General features: G+C 33.2%; 1 protein-coding gene and 1 long non-coding RNA gene across 3 annotated transcripts in view; both read right to left on the bottom strand.

The window, feature by feature from the left end:
• Positions 1 to 889: 889 nt before the first annotated feature.
• LOC123543358 (uncharacterized) lies at positions 890 to 6,029 on the bottom strand. The gene is made up of 3 exons (XR_006684954.2): positions 4,782 to 6,029; positions 3,678 to 3,792; positions 890 to 3,146 (listed from the first exon to the last, which is right to left on the bottom strand). It is a non-coding gene; the product is annotated as an uncharacterized LOC123543358 (long non-coding RNA).
• A 1,890-nt stretch (positions 6,030 to 7,919) lies between these two features.
• The window catches only part of LOC123543339 (NXPE family member 1-like), a 146,815-nt gene continuing 135,131 nt past the window's right edge, over positions 7,920 to 19,603 (bottom strand). The window contains exon 6 of one of the 2 annotated variants that reach the window (XM_045329416.2): positions 7,920 to 9,459. In XM_045329416.2, coding sequence (XP_045185351.1) covers positions 8,771 to 9,459 — 689 coding nt within the window. In that variant the 3' untranslated portion in view covers positions 7,920 to 8,770. The remainder of the gene's footprint in view (positions 9,460 to 19,603) is intronic. The other variant, XM_045329420.2, reaches the window with a different exon arrangement.

Here is a 19,603-nt window from a genome sequence, read left to right as displayed (position 1 = left end):
AGACCTTCAAAATTGTGCTACTGTTATTAATGATTGGATGAACAGTAACAAACTAAAAATGAACACATCTAAAACAGAATTTATAATGTTTGGTAGTCGCCAACAGTTGAATAAGTGTTCCACCACAGACATTGAAATATGCAGTGATAAAATCAAAGTGCAGAGTTGTATTAGATACTTAGGCGCTTTTCTAGATGACACACTTAATTTCAAAGAGCATATAAAAAGGAAATGTAAAACTGCAATGTTGAATTATTTCAAGATCAAAAGTATCCGTAAATACCTAACCAAAGAAGCCACTGAAATATTGGTTTTGTCATTAGTAATTTCTCACTTGGATTACTGTAATGTTATTCTTTATGGTGTTGCTAATTGTGAAGTAGGTAAATTACAACGTATTCAGAATATGTGCGCCAAACTTGTTCTCAACCGTAAGATGCGTGATAGTTCAAAACAGGCATTATATGACTTGCACTGGCTACCTGTGAAGGCAAGAATCAATTTTAAGGGGACGCATACTTTGAAATTAGAAAAAAGTGGGTGGGGTATTATAAAATTTACCTGCAAAAAAGTACAAGGTTTTGGTAAATGAAATGAATACTGTTTCAACTGTTATAAGTACACAAAGGATTGCTCACTTAAATAAAAATGAGAAAAACTGAAACAAGAAAGTTATTGTTGAATTACATAAGACTTCTTGTGTACATTCAAAGTCAACAATTAAGACTTTTTGGTGCGAAAATAATAGTGCTTCACTTTGTCCAAACATTTATCAATGTCCTACAGATTCTAATTTAAAGAAAGAATGTGAAATAAGTTCACTGTCTTGCTTTTCATTTGGCATATGTGAGCTAAAACACATTATTTAGTTTGTTTACAAAGAGTGCATAAGAAAAGATATGGTGGTCAAGGTATGCCACATTACAAAACTAAAAGAGTATATTCCCCTTAATACATTAAACATTTATCATTACAGAAGTCTAGTGGCTTACAATAAAGGCCTAGAAATGTTGCCATTATTAATTTTTAACTTGGTATTCATGAACTACAATGCACTTAAATATCAAAACACATTCAACAAACTTTTGAAAATGTACTGTCTTAAAAATCCCTAAAGTAAGGTATGAAATTTGGTTGAGAGGTCCAATCAATGTGTATATGTGCAAAAGCAACATTCTAATCTTGTTCACAAAAGTTACTAATACACAGCAGGAATGTCAATGATCAAAACTGGATGAATATACAGTTATCCTCACTTTAATGTCATTTATAATTTGTCCTTGAATTCTCCACCATACTTTTCATAACTCTGTTTGCACGAGTTGCACGAGAATGCTGTCATTCACGTAAAAAAATGGGGTCAAATAAGTTGTAAATGCAATATCATCTAAACGTAATTAATGGATTATGCAGTTCAAGATAAAATTTATCTCATAACGTAACGAACATGTATAATGTTGTAACAACAACTTTACTTACACTGATTTAAGTAGCAGTCGGTTTATAAGTGACTTTATTGATTCATTTTGTGTTTTGTTATTGTTGTCAAAAGTATAACGGAAGTGCCTCACAACTGAAGCGGAAACCAGTTTGATGCGCAAAGTAGTCCACTTTAAGTAATATTTTTTGACAAATGTCCACAGAAATTAATAATTTTCTAATATTAAAGACGAATATCTGAATAGGATTCATTATTTGATAAGAAATTATAATCATCGACATGTTTTTTTTAAAAATCGTACACGTGCTGACACCTAAGTTGTCTCCCGTTGTTTATTAGAGTTACCTTTCGTCCGGCGCAGTAATACATTTGCAGTGAATCGCCGAGAAGTCGTGGGAAAATTAAAACCCATGTAAACAAACTAAAATTAACCACCTTTTCAAGATGAATTTCAAGTAATCGACATTATGCATTTAACCCGCCTGACCTGTGTAGCATCTTAGATATCTGTTCTAAGGTATTCATTGTGTAGAATGTCATGTTATGCCTTGCAATGCTAATCCCACTCTGATTTTTTTGTTTACATTTTTTATCAATGAGAAATATGGCGTCCATCCCGAGATGAACTGACGTGGCGTTAAATTTTTACATGTTTAAGCAAACCTGGTGTGTTAGAAAGAAAATCTCATCCCTTCAACATTATTTGGAACACTGTTATTGTAAAAAACCTGTTTTTTCCTTATACAAAAGCTTAATATTTTGTGTTGAATGTACTTTCACAAACACCTCTGTTTTCCTATTACATTCATAGTACCACATCCTTATCCACAAAATACTGAATATTACAGGTGTCCATCAGTATATTATATCAGTTTAGGAATATGTTTTTTATTTTCCCAACATCGATTTCTTGAATATGCACCCCTTCCGCATTGCTGTATGAACTGTGAATGTAGCAATATGCGTCCCCTTAAGATCCTTACTTATATGTACAACTGCTTTGTTGGTAATGCTCCTCAATATCTAATAGAACTTTTGTCTAGTAAAATTTCAAAACGTACACTACGTTCGTCAGAATCATCAGTAGGATGCTACGTTGTCCCTTATAACAAGAAAAAAACATTCAGTGAAAGAAGCTTCAGTACGGTTGGACCAAAACTTTGGAACGAACTGTCATTAAATCTCAGACAAAGTGAATCAGGTAAAATCTTCAAAAAGCAGTTGAAAACTCACTTCTTCAAAGACTACTATGCATTGTTCTAAAATTCATACTACAGCAATTACATTGAAGCAAATCAAGACTTTGTGTTAATACTGATGAATTGGTTTTACTGTTTTTAATGCATGAGTGTACAACGCCTTTGAAGATGCTTTGTGTGTTAAAATAGGCGTTTAAGAAAATTCTCAAGTTTCAAGTTTAAAGTTCTGAAAACACACCATACTTTTACCAAACACTTCTCACAGTTTAACTGTGACAGTTCAGTTAGTTTTACTTTTATCATGACTCCCATTTGTAGTCTGAATCAGCTTAATGAACTTTTGCAGAAAACATGGCCTTATTTTGTGCACTTCTGTGACAGTTTATTCTATTGGCATACTTTCAATTGGATGCTCAGCAAATATGTTACGTCCTTTGGTATCATTTCCATTCACAAATTCCTAAAGCATTTTATTTTTCTGAAAATTCTTTCATCCTTCAGCCATTCTGCAAAACAAAAATACATCAGTATTAGTAACTTTAAGTAGAAAGTTACAGAATAGAATACTGTGAAGCATTTTTAAAAAATAAAAGTGTCTTTTTGTGTAATCTACATAAAAGCATTAATAAGTATCCATCCAGCAGTCAATCTTATAATTTTCAAGAAAACAAAAGCTAGCTTAAGCTTCTGACATACTAGACATACACTCAAAAGAATTTATTCATTCAGTATAACTAAATGAATACTCAAATACTACAACAGTTTCTTGGGAAAAAAACATGTATGATAATATTCAATCATTATGCATAGTTCTTCACTCTCTTAATATGCTAGATATGTTTGTTGAATGAATCTATTAGTAATGATTTCTTTCAAAATGTTATTAATACAAGCAGGTCATTCGTTTGTATGATATTTTTATGTATTTAACTTACTTATGTTAAAAGGAATTTATTTTTTGTATATATTTTTAAAATGTATTTATCTTTTTGACAATAGACAAACTGCAAAAATGAAGAAAATTACAAACTACAAACTCTGTCAACATGTGGTATGTAGACATGCCTTGAGAATTCCTTTTTTTTTGTTTAAGGTCATAGCAACATCATGCCAATATGCCAGATGCTTCTCGGTAGTTGATCAATAGTTGATCTGTAAAATTAAAAATACTTGTTTAAAAAAGCTAAAATGTGTAATAAAGATGGCCTAGCTAGTTACATCAATACACAGAACACAAAGATTTATATTAAGAATGTATATGTTTCAACCAGAAGCATGACTTTCTTAACAAAATGTCTTTAAAATTTAAAATATATTCATTTAATTTGTACACGTTGTTTGTAACTTGTAAAGAATATTATGTAGCTGGTGAGGAATCCAACAATCATGGTCAAGTGAACTGAATGCAAGTTTACACGAAAAGCTATTGAGAATCAGTTTTATACAAAATAAAAACGAACCACCATTCTTTATACTTTTATAATTAAAGTGAGTTTGACATGAATAAGAAATAATTTATTTAAACTGACAAAAGATGTGATACAATTTTTCCTATTTACAAGTCACTACATAAATATGGATAAGGCTGTGACTTCTTGCATACTGGTCTTTCATACTGATACACTGATCAGAAATAAAAGTAAAAACAATTGTGGAAAAAAGTTAGCTTCCTGACAGCCACCCCCACCGCTCCCCTTATTTGGAGAATATCGGAGGGGGTACTTTACAGATAGAATACGAGGGAGGGGAGGAAGAGGGGGTTATTTAGTTTATGTAGTGTGGAAGCAGTTCCCAAGTTGGGGATGGGTGTATTTTATATGACAATGACAGGAAAAGAGACGAAAAGTATTTGGTGGATGTTGGAGAAGGGGGGTAAAGTGTTTCCGGGAGAGGGGGGTAATTATCTTTTTTTGAAAAGCTGCGGGTGTTCTGGCTGAGGCCGTTTTTATTTTCTGATTATTTCCCATTACCATCAGTGGTCCGTAATAGCATATAAGCCAAATATTTTAGCTAAAAGTAAAATTAAAGCCCATTTGACAATTCTGGATTATTTTTGAAGAAAAAAAACATGGACTAAACGGTCGATATGGATTTAATTAATATTTTAAAACTCTACATATTGTGTAAATATTACTACTTACCTGTAAAATGCGCAATACCATTCAGTATCCTTTTTAAATTAATCGTCAAATTACAATTTAAAAGTTTCCTTTCTCATGAACTCTCATGTTTACAAATGGCGTGTTGATACAAAGGGCGATAAATTGTCAGTTATTTGATAATGAAACGAAATGGCAAAACACGGAAATGTTACAATACATGCTTGATAAATGACGTTTGTCTCTTCATTCGTTTATTGTCCGAATAATATAGTGTTAATTGATAAAATGCATTAACTATAGGGAGGGTTATATATCGAATACATGCAGTAATGAAGCTGGTCTCAAAATGTTTTACATACATTTGAGTAGCTGGCTTTTATCTTTTGTAGCGGAGGGGTTAAGGGACTGTCTAGGCATCTGTAAGTTCAGGGGTGCTTGCGTTTTAGTATTTTATTAACTCCTTGAGGCCGATATCATAATATACATGTTGCGGCGAGATAAGAATTACCACCTGACGTCGAAGAACATTATCTGATCTGATCATAATCACACTCGTGTGCAGTCAATAGAAATCATGTATGGAAATATTATTAACATCAGTTAATCAAACTATACTGGCCTGTTTCGTCGGGCCCTGAAGGGTGTTTCTCTTGTTGCTCTGTCTTCTGAAAAGGCATTGAGTACATACGTTTTTGGTTCTTAAGGTTTGCTTTTTATATATTTATACACGAACATTTTTGTGTTTTACATGCCATGCCTTTTTGTTTCCATTACGTGTGTAAGAGGTTCACCCGGAGGAGATTACTTTTATTTACAATGTCCCGTGTCTTTGGAACATGGTGGGGATAAGAGTGAGGTTGGGTGCGCACCATAAACCGGTTTAAGCTCCCCGGTGGTGTTTTGGCCACTGACCGTTCCAAGGCGGTGCCCCACTGTGTTCCTTTGTTTGTTCGTTTTGTCCTTATGTGTTGGCTTTGTGTGTGTGTAGGTGTGTGTGTGTGTGTGTGTGTGAGAGAGAGAGAGAGTGTGGTGCACGCGTCGGCGTGCTGGGTGTTTCGTTTGGAGGAGGCTGCGTTTTTGGTGCGTGGCATTCTCTGTTTGATATTGGTCTTCGTTTTTTATAAAATGTTCAAAGTTTAATCAAATATTTATATATATCCTCTTTTGTCCGTAACTTATATCCAAATAAAATAGTAATTTCACTTCGAAACATTAACCATTTTTACAAAGCTATTGCGTTTAATAAATATTTGAACATTTCCGATTTCATTACCTATTTTACATGTAAGCACGTTTAATTCCATTAAATAGAAATACATTATTAACACAAAGTATTTGCACCAGCATTACTCAAAATAAACACCCATTTTTGAGAGTATATAGACGGTTTATTTTGATGTAAATTATTTATAGACATGTACACAAACGTAGTGTGAAACGCACTGAGACAGTTAAATTGTAATATTTACACCCATCTTTGAAGAAGTATTAAAAAGTGTTTATTTATACACATTTATATGTATGAAACATGTTTTGCTGTGTTATTTTTATCCATTTGAATTTAATGCGATGTAAGTGTACGAATATTTCAGCTTTCTAAAACTTAAAATTTTCCGACCATTTATTTCTCTGATAATGAAAGTTCCTCGTCGGAATCATCATCCGACGAAACTGATACGTCAAAATCAGCATGATAATGAATATTTTCTTCAGTGTAAGAAAAATCTCTGGCAGCCGACATTTTTTTAATCTTTTGAAATACAGTATGAACGAAACACAGCGGAGTTCGTCTTTTTTGTTTCGTTTACCGCATATTTACAAACAATTATTTTAACAAGGAAACTAATTATTAGCAGAATTAATAATTATAACATCTAAGAAACAATAACTGGTATGCAAAATAATTTTGCTTTCATCAGGATTATCAAAAATTAACAAGTATGTGATGCAATCAGCATGATCTCGGTGCCGCGACTATACTCGTCAATCGCCGTCCTGGGGAGTCCTGATAACGCGCGTATAGTCGGATATCGACGCTACGAGGGTAGAAAATATAGCGCCTTTAGTCGCATTTCGGCCCCAAGGAGTTAAAAAAATTGGGCACGTTCTAGATGCATCGTTTGCTCTTTTCAAGGTCCCTTTATATTTATGTTTTTAGTTCTTCAGTTTTCGACATTATGTGTAGCGCCACAGTCCTGGTGTGCTTAAATAATGCTGGGTACGCCACGGAGTCATTCACATTTAACATATCCTTTTTAATGTTAGCAAACATTAAAATGTACGTTCTGTTACACCAATGCAAAAAATGGAATAAAACTACATAATGAATTAGTGTAGTTATAAAATTTTGACTGGTCCAATAGAACAAAATTGATCTAGCTAGTATCAACATCTATGCAGATATACTTAGGGTGTCAGTGTTAGTTCCTTGAAGGTCCTTATTTCGGGCGGCTTCGGCATAACTTTAAGATGTGTAGGTGAATCGGTGTTATTTCTTGGGGTGTCAGTGTCAGTTCTGGGGCGTCAGTGTTAGTTCTTGAGTGTCAGTGTCAGGGTCTGTTAAGGATGGTGTCTAGTGTAGTTCCGTTAGAGGCGATGATGTTGGGTCCAGTGGTTCTTTGGTTCAAATTGAAGCAAAAGTTGTTTTAAAATGCATTCTAGGTGCACCATTATTGTGTCTTACAAAGGTTACAAAGGCATTTGCACCACAGTGGCACACTATCCATAGAAGTTTGTTTATATTTTATTGTAATATTAAGATTTAAGACACATACATCTAAGTGTATATGTCTAAGCAAATTGGTCCATTACTTGTGACAGACACAGTTGTCTCAATCCTGATGACACTCAAGTGACGGACGTAGACTTTCAAAAGGCAGCAGACCACATTAAAAAAACTCATAAGATATACTTATCAGGATCAGTCTGCTTTCAAGCATAACTTTCTGTATCAATTATTTACTTATTTCTACGTTTTTAAAAAAAGCTATGTAGATATATACGGTTTGCGAAACACAAGCGATAAGTGTCAAAATATTGTACGCAAAATTCATTTGCTGACACCCTGTATGTAGTTCTTTCTTTTTTATTCCATTAGTTTCATTCCCCCCCCCCCTTTACCAAGTACCATTTTGTTTGCAGCATACATATATTATAACTATTTACTAAGGCATGTGGAATATTTTGTTGGGGGGAAAGATGTTCAAAACGTAAAAATGATTAATGTTCATTTTGCAATAAAAATGAGAATGAGAAATGTCTACAAAGTAATCCATTTTGTAAATAAACGTGTAAAGTTTATTTGAATATAACAAGAAAATAATGGGCTTTAACTATCTGTTTTACGCTATTTCAGAAGTGTAGCCCTTGATCAGTTTTTTCTTAAATGGATATGCAATCTGAATAGGAAAATGTCCGAGGTTGAAATACAGTCTTGAAGCAATGTAAGCAATATTTATCCAGTCATAAGTATTACACATTGACCGACATATTAAAGTTAGTCAACCAAATATCAAAAGTATATACCATCATCACACGTATGAGATAGCATGACATTATCTCCCGTCTAAGTTAACATATATACTGTACTGTTTTGGACAAAACAGTCGTCTATAAGAAAAGACATATATTGGTTTTCAAATATTACTTAAATGAGCTTGCATGGTAAGTGATTCTTTTAAAGTTCATCTCCACTTCTAGGTTCCATTGGTATATGAGTTATTGGTAGCACAGGCTTTCATATAATTGTCGTGTATGCGGGAGGGGTGTGCGGGGGCTGGGGCGTAAAACAGAATTTATTAATACATTGACTTGAAAAAAGATACTTTATTCTTAAAAAAAATAATCCGTTCTACGTTGGTATTTCTATTGGCACTTTGTAGAAATCACAAGCCTAATGGATGTAAAAAAATATATTTCGTCCTGTTGAAAGGAACATACATTTATTACTAAGAATATTCAGATTTGTTTCCAAATATTGGGCTTGCCTGTAAACATGACCATTATCGGGTTCATTTACAAAACCCTTATTAGACAGAAGAACTTTTAGAATCATGACAGATATAGCTTAAAAATTGATTTACCATTGCCCTAACAACTATTTGTCCAGGATGAATTGGTACATTTTTTACAGCTCGTGTGGCATCCTGGTTATCTAATACGATTACCTTTAGATATAATCCTTTAAATACCTTCCTTATGATATCTGTAAAAATGTAACCGATGATATCTGGTTGTTTTATCAGCACATCTTTAATTTTAACCTTATTATGGGTGTGAGGTAACTTTATAAACACTCGTACGTTGAGATTATTTTTAAAGATGCTTTCTACACATCTTCTTATTTCTACCATATGAAGAGCAAAAAACCTAGGCGAATACATTTGTATATGTAGATATAAAGTAATAATCAATATAACATCACTATCCTTTCTTTCATTGCATATCTCTTCACAAAATGTTTTTGAGAAAAAATCCATAGGATTTTCAACAGAAAAATTTGAGATTGGAATATTATGTGGCATCCAGTTTAATGTTATGTTGTATTGGTGGCAATAACATGTCTTTTTCATCCTCCAGTGACGTGTTTCTTTCATTACGACTTTACACTCGAATGTCAATATAGACTTCAGATAGATTAACCATTGTTGTAGTGTTGAGTCGCCCCAAAAGTATATAATCTTATTTCTAAGGCAGTTTCCATCAAAAGTAGAAAGGCCTGAAATAAAAAGTCAAAACATTATTAAATAGTCACTTTTTTATAACCTTCATGGTGATTATATACTGGAACTGTTTGGAAGTATGGCTCAATAATATTGTTTCACACTGCTTTGTTTCGTTATCTATCAATGCTTGAGCTTTTACCTTATAGAAATGAACTATTAGTTTAAAGTCCATTGAAATGTTTAAACTGTTTCCGATTTCACCTTCGTTACGAACTATCGTGATGAAATAAATGAATTCAGCTTGGGACGTTGCTTTATGTATTACTGCAACATCTGATCTTCTGTAAATTGTGAATCTCCAGCACACTTTTCTACTCTCTGAGCTCTATACTTATTAAAATAAATGTCATATTGCCTGATTCCTGTTTATCTTTATTGTAAGATTACGACGTCGTTTTCAACAAGAACGAACACATTAAAAAAAGAAAAAAAAAATCTGATGAAGATTTTCACATATTTGTTAAGAAATGAAGATATTAAGTTGATACCAAACATACATGATATAAATTTGGCAAATTAAAATCATTGTAGGTAATGAATGTGCCAATTTAAAGAAATTGCTAACATGGGCCAAATTCGATGAAACCCAATCAGTATGTACCAAAATGTGGTAGCTCAAACTGTGGACTTTGTCAACATCTTTTGGAGGGCAACACATTTAATTCATGAAGCGGAAAATCATTCAGAATCAAAAACACTTTATCCTGTGATCTTCATATATGTGTTATAATATGTTGTGGCTGCCAGAAATAATACATCGATGAGACATGGGATTTTCTACGCGATTGAATAACTGTTCACCGACAACAGATAAGAGACAAAAATACATTATACTGTATGCTAGCGTCCATATCTACACATGTGCTGGATAAAGACAACCATCATTTATGATCTTTCCATTATATAAAATGCAAACGGGATTTTAAGAAAAGAAAAGGAACATTGTTATTAATATATTCAAATAAGAACTTCATGCAATTAACTTATACAAATAACTAGTTAAGAGTAATGTCCTTTTAGTTTGACGTCATTTGACGTCGTTCCTATGCGAAATTATTGACGATATTATCACTCCTAAAGATCTTCACAAACACTGAAAACGGTTGAGTTCTTTTTATATTTGTTTCTGGATTAAATAAGACGCATATGTAATATCGTAGGGATAACGCATGTTTTTTTCGTGTTAATACAGCTGCAAAATCCCGCGGGATTGGTTGGAACCGGAGCCCGGCAGGGCAAGAGTACCAACAACTCCGGAGGGATTCCGAAAATGTTATAACACGAAAAGAACACGCGCTAACGCTATTCTAGCATAACACGCGTAAAAACCAAGTAAATGAAAATATAGTCCCTCAACGTCATTTTCCTTGAAATGCGTGGTTAAGTCTGTGTTGATTTTTTCACTTCTGTTGAAAGACCCCCACAAACTGACAATAATAGCAGTTTTGTAATAGAATAACACATGCTTTTTCGTATTATTACATCTGCCGAATCCCGAGGGATTTTCAACGATTCCCGAGGGATTCTGAAGATGTTATAACACGAAAAGAACATGTGCTAACACTATTATAGCATGAAGCGCGTAAAAATCAAGTATATTAATACATTGTCCCTCAACGTCATTCAACTTCCATAAAATGTGCGGGAATGTCGTTGTTTCACGTTGACGCCATGTTGTTTTGAATTATCCGTTTTGGGGCCATAATACGTTTAAGCTTTGCCACTCAACGCTCATATATAAAAATGTGTTATAACAGCTCGTGAGAGCGAGATTCCTTTTGTTAACACAGGTTTTCTGTCCTGTTAAAACTCCCCCGAAAAGGGACAAGAAAAGCAGTTTTATAATAGAATATAATATATGATTAAATTGATCGCCAACCGTACGTAAGAACAAGATAACAAACAACCCAGAATTATAAACTGATTTAGTTCATACTCACACTCAACAATCTTTGTGACATGACCTACATACTGATAAATATACGTCACCTTTACCTTTATACCATGTTTATATTTAGGTTTAAGACCTAAATATCAACACCTTTGGACATACACCCGAGTGCATGATTTATTGTTTGGAATACGCAACTCCTTGTTTATTCAAGGTTCCCTCTTAGAATCGTTTCAGACCACTTTCGCTTGAATCAAAGTTGAATATTACGATTTATTGTTTTGGTTTCGCGTCGAAAGAGCACAATTATAAGTAATATGAAGACTTAAAATTTAATGTAAACTACGTTTACGTTTTACATTAATTACAAGTGTTCGTCGAAAGTATGGTATAGCATATGGAATATCTGCAAACCCTTGGCCTCTTCTTCAATACACAATATAAGACATAACGATTTAAATAAATGTGTTCTCGTATGTATTTGTTTCTATTAGGTAGATTTAGTTGTATCTGTTTGAAGATATAGGTTGGCTTTCGAAAAGTATTTACTTCGAAAATATAAAAAAGACAGGTTTAAAATATCAAAATGAATATCATTACTAACTCGTTGTTTGGTCATTGCACAAAAAGAGGAATAATTTTAAATATGGATAAAACCTTCACAGATAAACATATGCAATTCATGTTCTTTTTATCTCATGTCAAAACGAATGGAAAATAACACTTCTGCAGTCAATAACTTCCACTTGCATTAAAATTTTTCTGAAAACCAGGCTTATAATAAAATAATAGAAAAAAAACCAAGCAGGTTGATTTAAGTCATATCAAAGAAAATTATGTGGCTGGTAGAATTTTAAGCTAGTTCTATCCTACTTAATATAGCACTTGAAAAGATATCCAGATCTTGCTTTTGATAACTCTACTACCCTCTACAAGAACGGACAATGGTATTGTAAAATGAAAGTCTGCTTCCTTATTCTATTCTACTGACATCTTCTCCAATATTTGCTTAACAATAAAGGGTAAAGATGTCTGGAAAACTTGCAAAAAGTATTTCATGGTGTATATGCAGGGTTTTAATATACGAATAACCTTTAAGTAAGTACATTTAAGACTACATCCGCACTCTTTATTATTAAACATAAAATAGTCTAGGGGTTTTGCCTAAAATAAGAATATCGATGACATTGTTTCTTTTTTAGATTTCTTTATATATATTCTGGGAACATAAATACATGTCAAGAGGGATGGCTTTTTTGTTCGTCTTCAGCTTCCTTAACTATTCTGCATGAACATTTTTGGTAGGTTTTTTTTATAACTTTAGTCAAGGGTGACTCTTTTCTATAATTCGATAATACGGTTTCAATTTTCGATCTGGTTTACCCTTCTTTTTAAATTTCATGTAATATACGGCTTTCAAACTGGCATACTTGGCTTGCATTTTTTCGCATTCTTCGGATTTCTCTGAAAAGCTTGGTATTTATCTGCTATAGAATGAACACATTCCGATAAAATAGAGAAAAGTAGAAACTTCACAGGTCGCTCAACACGGCAAAAACGAAAATATTGCAGGCTCGGTTTGATTGATCATGTTCATGGACGGTAGTGGAAATGCATGCTACCGTCCACGCCCTCTAGCCCCGGGTTGAGCAGAACTCAACATTTACACATGCTAAAAGTACAAAAATCAATTTAGAGACATCCGCAGATGTATTCAAACGGCGATGAACATGGAACCTTCAATGATACACGTGTTGAGGCGTGTAATTCCATGAAGAGCGGCGTTTGGTCCCCAGCCTCTGACTTCGCGGACCGTTTTAGGGTTTTGTGATTTACTAATTGCCTCTACTTTCTGGGGATCAGGTTAAATTATTTGTTTCTTTCTTCAAAAAATTATACTTATTTCTTTAAGATTTAATTCTTGTGGCCTTAATGGTTTGTAAACTTCCTTGATATGTGTTATATTTTACACTCTTTAGAATTTTACTAAAAACAAGTCTCTAAATAGGCTATCGAAAAACAAATTCATGCCTTGTAGCGCAACTGAAATTAATTATTGATAGTTTATACTCCTAAGCCGAACAGTTCACTTTGACTTGTTGTTGCTAGAAAAAAATTGCTCGATCGAGGTAAGAAATTTATTTGTTAGATTTTTGTTTAATTTTTGAATTACGAGTTTTATTTGGTAAAGTTTTGTTTATTTTACAGAACTTTGTAAAATGTTTACCTTTTGGCAAGAGATTAGCTAGTCTTGGAATGTCAGACTAATTTATCAAAATTTTCAGACTTTTCTTGATTATTTATTTTGAAACAGGAATCTAAAATGTTTCGTTTGTATAAGCTGTAAGATTTATATTGAAAACTTTGTAACATGATAATTTGTAAGTTATCTTTGTCATAAATCGTATTTGTCAATCTTTTAATTGTAAAGTATGGAATGTCGATACTGCATTACATTGTTATATATAAATGTATATGTTGGCAAGTATAGTACCGTGTATTTAATCTGTAATTGTAATTTAAAAGAATTGTGTGCAAGTCTATAGGATATTTGTTCAATGGAAGTTAGTATTAAATTCATAATAGCTTTTGTATAACGTTTACTTTGCATTGCATTAATTGTTAATTTGTTGTTGTAAATAATAGCTGCAGTTTATAATTTCCTTATCTATAATTTTTCATCATAATATTTTCATATCTTTTTCCAACTCAAACTTTAGACTAGTAAATAATTCATTTAAGAAATATTGAAAGTAATAAGTAACGTATTGTAATCACGAGACGTATGAACACAGTAGCACATATATTTTGCAATAGTATTATTTATGGGAGCCTACGGAGGTATGATGTACCCAAAGGATCAGTGTTATGCCCTTATTTGTTTATTGGTATTGTGTTTAGCATATGTTATATATTTTAGCTTCTTCCACCAGACGATTTTTACCTGGTAATGATACCAATATAGGTAGCAACAAAGGCGTCAACGTTTTCACCGTTTAGTGGGACATTACTTTAAGTTTAGTTTTTTTGTTAGTGCTACTTAAAATTTGAAGTAAACAAAAACATCTGTGTTACGTCGTGTTAGAAAGGAACTATGGGTTAGGGTTAGGTTAGAAAGGAACTATTAGTTTTAGGAATTTACATCCTTTAGAAATAGATACTGAACTCAGATCATTCTTTTCCTTTTCGTATTTTTCTTATAATAAGATTTTTCTTCCTTCGTTCATTCATTGTAAATAATCATTTTCTTTAAATAAATTTGTAAATATTGTAATGGGTGTTAAGTTGTTCTGGTAGTTATTGTCCTAGGTTTGTCCATCCTGTAACGCCACTCGATCTGATTTCCGAGCATTTTACGCTGACTGGTACCCTGTCTTAATCTACAGGCAACCATTAAAATAATGAATACCCTCAAACAATTAACGGATCAAGGCAAAGCTCAGTAGCCGTAGCAAGGCAGTGTCAAGAATCAGAGAGGCTATTAACAACCAAAGCAAGGTTATGTATAACAGACGCAAGGCTATATAATAACTGACGCAAAGCTATGTACTACTGACGCAAAGCTATGACGGCATTTTCAAAGAAAATGGACAATACCTCTTTACCTCCCCTCGCAATTTCATAGAAAACCAAAATTTGGTCTAGGCTTAAACGAATTTGCAATTCTTTGGTTGTACTTCTGCCATCAACGCTGGTTACGCTCGTGAACAGGATACAAGAATCAGAGTTTGAACAAAGACTTAGAAATAACACTGAGTTCGTCAATAATGTATATTACACCCAGCAATGTCCCGTTCGGCCAAATTCCTCTTTGAAAGCATGTTTGAGCGACTTAACCGCAGCATTTTTTTTGTATTTCGTCTAATATGAAGTTTTAACTGCTACAATCTCAATTTCGTTTGTCTCTGTCCCTTCAAGTTCAGTTTTTATCCAGGTTTGAAGAACATGACCCTCCAAAGGTATTTCATATTGAAAGAAGAAGGAAAACACGGATATTTAACACTTTTCAGTGTATTTTAGTTTCATTGATATCCGTAGAAGTCTGCATAATTGATAATTTTACTAGTGTGCACGTTAGCTTTCTAATATAAACTTTGAAAATTTTGAGTTCGAAACCTCATCTAGTCAACTTTTTTTTCAACTTATTTTTTTTCCTCTATAGTATTTTTTCATTAAATATATTTCAATGGCACGCTTCAATTTCGAAACTTTTTATTTTTTTTTTGGACGGAGTTTAATGATCTTCTGTCATGTTTGGGATTGAAGCCAAACTGAATGGCCGTTCTGCAGAAATTTGTATGATAGTTTGGGGAGGTGAAAGTGTTAGCATGAACCCCGTCTTCAAAGATTTTTCGCAGTACCCGCGGGATTACAATAATGAATCTGAACTAAGTTAATGAAGTAATGTAAATAGGAAGATTACGGTGTTTTAAACAATGTGAAACCTTTTAGGAAGGGAGAAATGTAAAAAAAAAGCTTCAGAAAATTTTATTTTTTCCAGATTGAATCAAAAATTCAAAATTTAAGGGAATGAAAAAAAGTGAAAGGAAAATGAAACATGGGGCACTTCAAGGGTAATCTTGATGCTAGATGAAAGGGGAAATCGAAAACGTTCACGTTGTTATGTGTTTTGGGGGTGTAACAGTGAGCCATGAACATTTCTAGTGGTGTTTGAATTAAGACGCCAACTGAGAAACATTAAAATTCACAGAAAGAACTGGTGCCCCCCAGTTTTAGGGCCCGCGGAGATGTCCCCCCCAAGCATTTCCCCTAAAGAATTTAAGGGACGCGTGCAATATATATGAGTCGAAAACAAGGGGACCCCTCACCCCGCGGCCCCAAAGGGCGGGGGGACGGGGGCCCCAAATTATTTAACATCCTCGGCAAAAAGCAGTCCGTCAAGCGAGTATGTAAAACGTTGTAGGAGCTGAAAAGAGGTTTTGGTTTAACAACGTTTAAAGCATTGGAAAAATTTTTGCCACTTAAAAAAATTTCCTCCCCAAAGGAGATGTGTGCAAAGGGCGGGAGAAAGAGGATATAAGCTTCCCATGAGCGAAAAATGAAAAAATACGTGCAACAAAAAGCCCACAATCATGTACCCAAGCAGGAAAGAAGGGGAAAAAGATAGTAAAAATCGTAAAAGGTCAACAGAAATTTTTGTTAAACGGCAAAAGCCCGGGAAAATGCGGGGATGGTTTTCCAAATTAAGACGGGTTAACGTTGTTTTAGTCGTATGTAAAAATTGCCTCACCATGCGAAAGAAAAGGGAACCCCATTTTCATTCAACCTAAAAGGTGCGGTATTCAAATGAATTATTTTACTTTTGTTTTTTTTTTTGTAAGGGAAAAATGTATTTTATTCAAAAAAAAAAACTTCTGATATTTTTTTTTAAAATAAACTTAAATAGAAGAACTTATATCCTTTAAAGTTCGTTTTAAATTTTCATATTTTTTGCCATATTTCAAAGAAAAAAGGATTTTTGTTACTATTGTAAGTCGTTGTCGGTCGGTATGCGGTGGAAAAAAAAATTGGGTTTTCCCGTCCAATTTCGAGTAAAATGCTTTGTCTCACAATGATCATATTCATGGATAAGTTTTTTTTTTTTCTAGGGTCATTAGGTCAATACAGTGACTTAAGAATGAAAAAGGGTTTATGTTAAAAAATTTAGATTTTTTTCACTTACAAAAGAAAAAATAACGAATGCTTTTTATGGTGATGGAGGGTTGTTTGGGAGGGGGTGGGTTTTAGAAAAGGCTTGTTTTTTTAGTCGTGCCCATGTAATACCCCAGCCTTTATCTATCTTCGATTTTTTTTGGGCGAGGCTATAAGCAGTACAACTATCTATGACGGGCCCCAAAACTTTTGGAAAATCAGTTATTTTTTTTTTCTTTTTGGCACGGCTTTTTTTAAATTAATAAAAAATTTACCAAAAAATGCAAACTTTCACGTTGGTCAAATTATATGCATATCTGTACTTTGTTATTTGTAAAGATTCTTTATGGTTGTGTTAAAAAAAAACTGATTTTTCATACTTTGAAATCGTGAAACAAAAATTTCTCTTTTTAAAAAGAGTTTTTTTTAATTTTTCCGGACAAGATCCCCGAAGTACACGGCCGGATTTGTTTATAAATGTTTGATCACCCCTTCCCACCTTTTGTACGGGAAGGGGAATGGGGTACATCTGAATTGTTTCGGTAAGATTTCTTTGGGGCCGTAAACGTTTGTGTAGTTATTTTCCTTTTTTTTTAATTTTCTTTCGATGAATGTAAAATAAAAAAAGATTTTTTTAAATTGTTTTAAAATTTGTTATTAAGGTTAACAGTACCAGCAAACACTATGGGTTGAATTTGTTGTTTATGTAATTGTTTATTTAAAAAACCTTCACGTTTTATACGTAAATTGTAAAACCGTGTTGAAAATTGAATTTTTGATATCGAGAAAAAGGGTCTTGGAGGCCCGGCGAGACTTTTTGGGTTCCTGATATTAATTATTTTTTAAATTTGACATTTGGAAAGACTTGAGAATTTACAAAATAAATTAAAAAAGTAGTCAAAATTTTTTCTTCTGTAAAAATAAACATCAAAAACGTTCGAATGGTTTGTTTTACGTTACAAAAATGTTTTTGACGGTCAAAAGCCCTTGAAATTTCGTAGCTTAAGTAAAGATTTTTCCCTGGTTAAATTGGAAAGTTCTGTCTGCCCGTTTCAAAAATTTTAATGAGCCGGTCATGAGAAAACCAACATTTTTTAAAATTTTCTCTGGCGCGGCTCATTTAAAATTTTATATGAGTTTTTATTAGTTTTTTGTTTGTTTGTTAAGAAAAAAAAAAAAAATATTCGGTCGAAAATTAAAACGATGTGTGTAGTACGACAAAAAAAAAGAAGTTACCGTTTTAAAATTTAAAAGGTAAAGGCGGTTACCTTGAATTTTTGTTTTTTTTTGAGCTGTTTTTTTCTGACTATGATTTTTAAATAAAAAACATTTTGTACAAGTTACCGGTCAGAAAAAGAACGTTACGTGCTGGTGTATTTATCATGGCGCACGATGACTGGGGCAAAAAACAATCGAATTGATGCGTTACCGGACACAAAAGGTTGTCATAATTTTTTCAAGGCAACATTCCCAAATCGTTAAACACTTTTTTTTGTATTTGGGAATAATTTTAACAAAATTGTTTCAGTTAAAGATAAAAGATTAAAGTTTTCGTCTATACAGAAAAATGCAGGGTTGGAATGGAAAAAAAAAATAAAAAAAAAAACGAAAATGTAAAAAATTAAAATGTTTTTGCTTTAAAAAATTTTCAATGTTTTTTTGCCCTATGAGATCGCCAGTGATAATTTTACGGTATTTAATTTTAAAAATTTTAACTGTATGGGTGCTGACGACCCCGGGTTTGGACTACTAAAAAAATTTGTACGGCGTTAAAACTGTGACACATCCAGCACGTGGAAAAATGTTGTACACAAGTCGGAAAAAGTAATGTACGGTTACAACGGCGAGACTGGGATGTTCTCGTGATAGTTTCAAGAAATCCCAAAAACATTTCCAATATTATACTTCGCTTAAAATAAAGGGAAACCCCGGGGTGTGTACATAAAGGGTGCCGCAGACGAACCGGGAAATCGATTTGTCATTTGCATGAGAATTTTTACAAAAATGGCCCTATAATCTTCCGTCAGTTTTTAGGCCAGCGGCTAAGCAAGAACGTCAGCGTATCTATCCGCCAAGTCGGCGGGTGGGGCGCCCTTTTCAGGACTTCTTGTCCCCCCCCGGGTGGACGATTGACAACAATGTGTAGTGTTCATTTTTAGATATTGAATTTATCCTAAAATGCCCTAAATTTAGAAAACGGAAAAATATGTTGTTCTCAGTTTTAACATGAAGAAGTGACTAAAAAATTAAAAAATTTCTTTTCAAAATGTGCTTTTACTTCGCCACCCCATTTGAATTTATGGTAGTGTTACTCCTTATCAGCGCATGCAGTAGGTTAAATTTTTTTATTTAGTGTCATGATGTGCTAAGATCAGAAAAATGAAAGGCCTGCTTTATTTTCTGTCATCATGTTTTTGGTTGACGTTTAGTCAACGTTTTGACGTTTTCGACATCGTTTTTTTAGAGGGGTTACGTTTTGGTTTTTTTTACGGGTATGCCCTTTCCCCTATAGAAAAATACTTTGCAAAAAATTTTTAAAAATTTACAAATATGATGTAATAAACGAAAAATAAAAAAAAATACGAAAACGGCTT

The sequence above is a fragment of the Mercenaria mercenaria genome, chromosome 7 (genome assembly GCF_021730395.1).
Source record: "Mercenaria mercenaria strain notata chromosome 7, MADL_Memer_1, whole genome shotgun sequence".
Taxonomy (NCBI): Eukaryota; Metazoa; Mollusca; class Bivalvia; order Venerida; family Veneridae; genus Mercenaria; species Mercenaria mercenaria.
The sequence above is the reverse complement of the archived record's forward strand: the minus strand, read 5'-3'. Positions and strand labels throughout refer to the sequence as shown.